General features: G+C 52.1%; 1 protein-coding gene across 2 annotated transcripts in view; it reads right to left on the bottom strand.

Annotated features, from left to right (window-relative positions):
• Positions 1–7832, bottom strand: part of ZAP70 (zeta-chain (TCR) associated protein kinase 70kDa) — a 10386-nt gene that overhangs the window by 252 nt on the left and 2302 nt on the right. The window contains exons 3-12 of one of the 2 annotated variants that reach the window (XM_009889148.1): positions 7475–7613; positions 5882–5960; positions 5111–5151; positions 3886–3934; positions 3110–3290; positions 2204–2410; positions 1745–1937; positions 987–1127; positions 346–458; positions 1–7 (exon numbers count right to left, since the gene is read on the bottom strand). In XM_009889148.1, the coding sequence (XP_009887450.1) occupies positions 1–7; positions 346–458; positions 987–1127; positions 1745–1937; positions 2204–2410; positions 3110–3290; positions 3886–3934; positions 5111–5151; positions 5882–5960; positions 7475–7613 (1150 nt within the window). The remainder of the gene's footprint in view (positions 8–345; positions 459–986; positions 1128–1744; positions 1938–2203; positions 2411–3109; positions 3291–3885; positions 3935–5110; positions 5152–5881; positions 5961–7474; positions 7614–7832) is intronic. The other variant, XM_009889149.1, reaches the window with a different exon arrangement.

The raw sequence follows: 7832 nt of genomic DNA, 5'->3' as shown, positions 1-7832 counted from the left end.
TTCCCATCTGCAATGACAGAAAGGAAAAATGGCATCAACAGAAAAGACAAAAGTGGACTGATGCAATGTGAAGAAACCAAGCTCAGAAGAACCTGGGGAAGAACAGCAGCCTGTTTGTGCCAGGGCTTAGAAAAGCAGCTGAATCTTTTCTGGGATGGAGAGGAGCAAAGGCGCAGAGGCTCTGAGATCTTCCAGGGTGTGTACCAGCAAATGGAGGGGTATGATAATAAAGAAATAGGTGCAGCATTCATCATGGTCTGGGGAACAAGACCTAGACAGGAGATACCATGTGCTGTTCTGATGGACTTGATGCCCAGCAGAGAGTTGAGCTAGTGAAAACCTTACCTGTAGGTCCAGCATTGCTGCATGAGGGCGTACATCTCTGCCGGACAGCCCGTGGGGCAGTCCATGCGCTTCCCTTGCTCTATGAAGCTGATGACTTCTGGGCCTTTCATTTTCTAGGATAGGATCAAGCGGGAAAATGCTTTAATATTTTTGGAGCTGGCAACAGAAGAGACAGATTAGAGCTTGGCCTGGGGTAATGCTTTGGATCCGTGCGCCACACACCCCATACTGTCACTGTTTTCAACCCCAGCACCCCAGCAGTGGTGTCTCGCGTTGTGGCCAGCCCAGCCTGCAGCCCCCATCCCAAGCCTGAGCTGACCAGTGGCTCAGCAACTCATTTTTCAACTCTGCAAGTAAGCAGAAGGATCAAAGAGAAGATCTGCTTTGATTCAAACCCAGATTAATTTGTTTTGTTTTCTGTTTCTTCTCCCTTAAATGAACACAAAGTTGAAGGATCCGAACAATCTAATTTGTGCCTTTTGTAAAGTGGAAGTGAGCCCGCCTCCTTTCCCCTCGGTTCAACAGTGGGAAGAGCACCCACTCAGGGAAATAGAAATTGTAGTTTCAGTGTGTGTCAGCCTGTTATAGAGTGGGAGACTGGACTGTGGCATCCACCCGTGATGGACCCAGTTCTGCCTCACCTTGTATGGTTTCTGCCCATAGCTGAAGGCCTCCCACATGGTCACGCCGTAGCTCCACACATCACTCTTGCTGGAGAACTTGTGATAGAGGATGCACTCTGGGGCATACCATTTCAAGGGCCACTTTCCTGCCGTCCTGGCCTGTAGCAAAGCAAAGAAGAAAATGTCCACCCTGAGACACAGACTGCTCTGAGCTGAACAGGAATTCTGCTTTGCTAAATGTTTGTGTCATATGCAATCCCACACTGCTGAAAAAATCCCCTTGCCCTGGGCTGGGAGCTCAAGACCCCGAGCCCCAAACCCCAGCCCAGGCCCTGTTGTTGTACTGGCCTGGCTCAGCCATCCCTGGGCGCAGGATGCTGTCCCACGGTGCCACCCACCGCCCGCACCCCAGCCCCAGGGCTCAGTGCGGTCATGCGCTGGTGCACACTGCTGGCAAGATCAGCCCTAGCTCACTCCTCATCACCTTCTCTTCCCTGCTCTCTGCTCTGTCTCCTCTCCCATCTCCTCTCTCCTGTCATCCCACTGCTCTGCCTCCCCCTCGCTGCCTCTGCACCCGTCTCAATTTCCTCCTTGCCATGCGGAGCTTTGCAAAGCCCCTTTTAATGCCACAGCAGTGAGACCACCCAGAGCGTGATGTGGGGATGCAGCAGGGCTCCTGGGAAGAGTCCAGGCCCCCTGCCTTTGGGGGTCCTTATCCCCCAGTTAGGAGGGCTCCTGCTAGCTACCTGAATCCTTTGCTGTGTTTACACACTGACCTTGTAGTAGCTGTCATCAGCGCCAAGAGCCTTGGAGAGTCCAAAGTCACTGATCTTGGCGTAATGCTGGTTGACCAGCAGGACGTTTCTAGCTGCCAGGTCCCTGTGGACAAAGTTTTTTTCCTCCAAGTACTTCATCCCCATGGATACTTGATGCATCAGCTCCACAATATTGCTGACTGTAATCTCGTCTCTGGGGAAGATGAAAGGACAATGCAGTGATAAAGGACTTGCCATTACTCTGTACACCATGGTCCCCTCCAAGCTTTCTAGCTGCAAGGGAGGATAAACATGGACATCTCTGCTCCAGAAGCATCAGACCCTATTATATCACATGAAAAGGCGTTTCTTTCTTCTGTTATCAGCTTCCCTCCACCTACAAAGCCATGCTTCCCTGGCAGCAGAGAGTTTTATGAAAAGTGCAGAAAATCAGCCAGCTGCCTTTCATTCAGTACTCACTTCTTGGAAGCCAAGAACTTGTTGAGTGGCCCTCCAGAAGCCATCTCCATCACGAGCATGAGGGACTCTGCCTCGCAGACCCCAATCATGCGGACAATGTAGGGGTTGTCCAGCTGATGCATGATCTGGGCTTCCTTCATCATTTCATCCTTCACTGTTTTCTCATTGTTGCTCTTCAACACCTTTATGGCCACATCAATCTGCTTCCTGCACAGGGTGCAAGAGGAACACACATGGGATGAATTAAACAGCAGATGGACTCAAAGATCACAGCCAGGAATGCAAACCACTTATCACATGATACTGTTTGATCTCTAAACAGCAATCTCAGTAGCCTGTTTTGGTGGAGCCCTGCACAATACTGGTATCCCAGGCGGGCTAGAAAGCTAAAGAGAAAAGGATCACCTCACCCTTCTAAGTGTAGGACAGTATTTGCCATCTGTAGATCTGAAGGCGCATCATCTCACACACCGAGACCGACATCATTGTCATTTTTCAAGGGGGAAACTCAGGCACAAAGTGGGCAAAGGCCATCTTTGTGGACTCATAGACAACCAGCAACAGAGCCAAGGATCACACATCTCTTCAGTCTTACTCATTTGCCCTCTCATGGACCAAGGTGACCTCAGAAGGATGGACTTGCTCCACTGAGCCCAGCAAATGCCTTCACAAGTGGCAGTCTTACACTTGGGAGTATGCAGTGCAGATTACACTCTTAGGGCAATGAGGCTGTCACTGAAAGTCTCTGGAAAGTCATCACTGACCTTCCAGAGTATCTCTTATACATCTACCCCATTATCACTTTAGGGTCCATCTAGCTAGAAACAGGATAGCTGGGGACACCTCTGAGCTCAGCCTGGAGCAGCCTTCTCCCACTTCCTCAGCATCCTTCAAGGCGGCACTCACTTTCTCATTTTGTAGACTCCTTTCTTGACGCAGCCAAAGTTTCCTGCCCCCAGTTCCATTTCATCAATCATCAGGTGGTCCCTCTTCAGGAAAAGCTTCTTATCCTTCAGTTCTTCGGGGTCACTGTATGGGCTCTCGTAGACACTGGTGTCCATGGGTAGCAGGCGTGACTTCCCTGCACCTTCCCAAGAGATACAGGTTTTTATAGCTGTAAACAACATATCCTTCCCCATTGCTTTCTCCCTCACCAGCTGGGAAGGTCTTCTCTAGACTCTTGGCCAATTCTCCTTCAAGCTGCAGCATTTGAGCCTCCCTCCTGGGCATCTCCCTTCCTTTCACTACCCATGGCCTCTCCTAGTTACAGCTGCTGAAGGAGCCAGGATGAGGAGACGTGTTTGAGCATTCCCCCTCCATGTATCAGACCCTGCAGGACCTGGGCACGTGCATGACTTCACCCCACTGAGATATAACTGAATGCAATGAGGCTTAGTAGGCAGGATGGAAGATGGGGACTAGGACAGGGCTTGATTTACTGGGTATGATGGGGAATGGGTCAGGGCTTGATTTACGGGGTGCCAGGTGTGGGCAAATAGTTTTGCAACATTCTTGTCTCAGGGCCCTGAAATGAGTGGGATGCTCCTGGGTGCCTTTGTAAGAAAGCGGCTTTGTAGCACAGCTCTTTGAGGTGATACAGATGTGACAGCTGACCCCCATGGTTCCCATGGCATCCCTAGGTCTCCTCCTCTTAGGAGGAGAGGGCTTTCAAAGATGCTCACCTACAGGCTCTGGTGTGTATCCGTCTGCATTGAGAGGCTCAAGGTTCCTCTAGAAAAGAAACAGGGATAAAGTGGATAATGCACCAGGGGAAACTGCGTCAGTTTGAGATGGGAGAGGAGAGGGATGGTGAGCCTCTGCAGCCCACCGAGCCCCAGCTAGTGGCTTCCTCTAAAAGGCCCTGAGGTGGGCAAAGAGACTGGAATGGTATTGAGCTGACTTCTCCCTTGCAGTCCCGGCTGGCAGGTACCCCCGCTGCATCTGCACAGCAGGGATGAGACCCCGGGGGGATCCACTGCCATGGAGCCTGAATGCAGCATCGCCCTCCTGTAACCCAGCCTGCGCAGGGTGAGGTGCTGCGGGCTCTGGGTTTACCCGAGCAGTGAGAAGCACACACACAGGGCTGCATTTTGCTTTCTGCCCCCTCTGCTTTCCCCATCCCAAAGTGACAAGTCTCCTGCAGCAGCGGGGGTCATCCCAGCCAGGTCTCTGCAGCTTGTTTTGAGACAGGGAGTGAAGGGAAGCCAGGAGGCAGCTCAGCTTGCAGCCAGCACACCTACCTGCCCGAAGAGTGGACTTCGTGACCGTACGTGAACACTGTATACAGCCACTGTCCCAAAAGCAGACAGCTACAAAGCGGTTCGGTACGCATTTGTCCAGCACAGCTTTGAACGCCAGTGCTGCTCGCAGCAGAGTCACCGCGACTTGGGAACCCACCACAGATTGTGACAGCTCTCTGAGATGGGTGAACGCTCAGGCCTTTATTTAGCCTCCGCTGGGCTCTGGGATGGGCTACTCATATAGCCCAAACCGGCTGGTTTCAACACTGCACAGACGTACCCTGAGGCCAGGGACACAGAGGGAGCACAAAGCCCTGGCTGGTGGCCAGCGGCTAGCAGCAAGGCTGAGCGTTCCCAGAATCCGACCACATCTTCCTCGCTCCTGCCTGGCAAGGAGGGCAGGGGGGAGAGGGCTCCCTGAGGACAGACCCACATGTTGCAAGGAGCACAGTATGAATGGAAACCATTTTCAGCTCTAATGGTAGCTGTGCCCAGCTATTCCTTGTCCCCATCCAAGCTGGAAAGGCGACAACATTGCAGCTGGGCCTAATGTATCCCATTTGAGTTATTGCCTTTTAGAGAAGAACAGAGTTTGATCAGCAAGCTTGAAATGCAGTAACATTAAACCACTGAGGTATCGATAAAACAGACCCTCCCCGGAACTTACACTCACGGAGGGGTGGGTTGGTGGAACCGGTGCTGCAGACGCTGTGAATCGGGAGAAAGAAGGAGTTATTAAGAGTCTACTTATGACCCAAGCAGGATCAGAGCATCCTTGAAGGACTGTGTGGATGCCTGGGTCTGCCCCCTGCCTTCACCCTCCAAAGGCTGGTTTTCACAGCCTTAGCCAAAAAAAGTGTGGAAACGTGCCTGGATGTGGGTGTTATTCCCAGACCAGCCCCCAGGGGAGGTGCAGGCCCACTGGAGAACCCTACAGTCTCCATGGGTCCCAGAGCAGGGACTGGCTGAGCTGTACCCCAGGAGAGCGGGGCCCCACAGGCAGGCTCTGAAGTGACATTTGTGATACTTGGGCACGGACAAAGTGACCCATGGTTTTGAGCGTTCAGCTCAAGAGACCCACCAGGAGCCAGGCTTGCAGGACATGTTGTTTCCTGCTGCCTAAAAGGCACGTCATTTTTCAGAAGCCATCTGTTTGGCACCAGAAGTCCCTAACCCTTTTGGAGCACTGAGTCCCCCATCTGCTCCTGTCCTTGGGCCACCCTAGGCCAGGCCTGGAGAGAGGCCTTTTTCAGCAGACAGCATGACAAGAGATTTGCCCAGTTTGCCAGAGGAGCAGAGACCACACTGTTCCCTCACCGCCAGGGTCTGAGCAAGGTTGGACATGGTAAAGGAAATTTGGGTTGGCGGTGCTCAAACTGGCCCCACTGGGTGGTAAACTGAGGCCAGGGATGGATGGCACTGAGAGACGTTGGCTCACCTGGCATGTTGGGGTTGGGACAGGTCTCCCTCAGGTAGAAAATCAGCCCGTCCGGTTTGAGTTTTAGGTACTCCACTAACTGGGAAAGGAATTGGAGGAAAAAAAGTTTATTGCAAGGAAAAAATAATCTTTTTTTTTTTTTTTTTTTTGCAAGCAACTTGTGTGGCTTACAGTAATGATTGTTCTCAGATTTATGGCAGACAGGGACTTGACTATTTCTTTCTCTCCTCTCTTATCTGTGCACTCAGGGATCTCCTAGAGCAAGTTGCTTGCATACCTGGATATCTGCCAGAGCTGGGAAGAACTTGGGAGAAGTTAGATAAGGACCAAAGAAAGACTAAAGGAAAATCTCCAGTAGGAGAGCTGGGTAGGGCATTTGCAGTGTAATATTTTTGTTGTCCCAACCAGAAAGGTTTTTAAGTCGTGTTGTGTTTGATAAAGCGTGAGAGAAACTTTTTGCTTTCCCAGAGGAACCCCAGGGTTAGCTCTGTGAATCCCAGGAAGTTTTTCGCTGCAGCAACCGCTGGTTCAAGCACAGTGGGGACCTGACTCCGGCTGGAGACGGCCAGCCCAGCCCCTGGCCACCGGACCGCAGGGGAGATGAGGCTTTCTCCTCCCCTCCTGTCTGGCTCATATTTCATGTGCAATTGGGAGCCTGGCATGGTTCTGTTTCCATAAAAATGCCCCAGAGTCTTTGTTCTCAATCAAATTCTGAGTGAAAACAGTTCTGGGAATTTGAAAAACACAGCAAAACAGAGTTATTGTCCCCCAGACAGCACTACCCAGGAGGAAGCGCTGCTATCCATCCCCTGGAGCAGGTCCGAGGTGTGTGCCACGGGGCAGAGACGGGCGCCGGGGGGACATGCGACTCCCCAGCAGTGCCAAGAGCTGCTGCGCTGTGTGTCACATTCCCTAAAAACCCTGCCCCCTCCTGATAAGGACTGCTGGCGCTTTACAGCCATCTCCACTTCCCAAAGTCCCTGACTCTTAGGGATGACCAGATGTGTGTCCTGGCAGTTGGATCTCCAGTCATGTAAAGATTTTGGCAGCTGGCTCAAGACTTCTGGCCTCCCCTACTCTTTGCACAGAAGTCGGTCGCTTGGAAAACAAAACGGCAATCTGCATGCAATGGTTTTGCTGGTCCAGGAGCAGCGGGGGGGACACGGGGGAGGGAGGGACAGCCTGGGATGAGCAACCTCATCGGGGCTTGCTGCAGGAAGGGGCCTGAGGTGCGCGCTGTGGATGAATGTGTGATGTTTGCTGAGGGGGTGCAAGCGTAATTAATATAACCAGCTCAAGTATCCTGGCTTAAAGCTAGAAATTAAAAGCAGTAATCCTCTTCTTTCCTTGGAGAGGCACCACACTGGTGTAAGGAGTGCACAGAAATGAATACAATGAGGTGAGCTGATAGACAGCCAGACCCAGGGAATGTAAGGGTTTTCTGGAAGGGGTTACAACCACCCACGTACAGTCCTAAAGCCTTTAAAGCCCCACATGGCCTTTGCTGTCCCTCGAGGCATGAGCAGCTGTAACAAGGGAAAAGTGCCTTTGCTTTATTGGGACACCAGTGGTCAGCATCCCACAGTACGGTACCTGCCAGAGCGTGTCAAACTTGGTCCCCTCAGGGATGGAGTACTTGCCGGACTTGTCCTGGTCTATCCGATAGTGATACACTGTTTTGCCGTAGACGAGGGAGAGGGCGTAGGCACCATTCTCCTTCCTTTCTCTCAGCCTGGTAGGAAGGAGAACTATTACAAACAATTCGAGGTTTTGCCCTGCAAATTATCATGGCCCCAGCAGTGGCGGGTCACTGGGTGGGCACTTGGTCAGGTGTCCCTGCACCCCACTGTTGGAATCGCCACCTTCCTCACACCCCTCTGCAGAGGCTGAGGAGGCACACTTCATCTTCAGTCTCTTGCCCTTCTCCTTCACCATCTCCAGCTAACTGTTT

This window comes from Charadrius vociferus, unplaced genomic scaffold, assembly GCF_000708025.1.
Source record: "Charadrius vociferus isolate BGI_N301 unplaced genomic scaffold, ASM70802v2 scaffold657, whole genome shotgun sequence".
NCBI lineage: Eukaryota > Metazoa > Chordata > Aves > Charadriiformes > Charadriidae > Charadrius > Charadrius vociferus.
The sequence above is the reverse complement of the archived record's forward strand: the minus strand, read 5'-3'. Positions and strand labels throughout refer to the sequence as shown.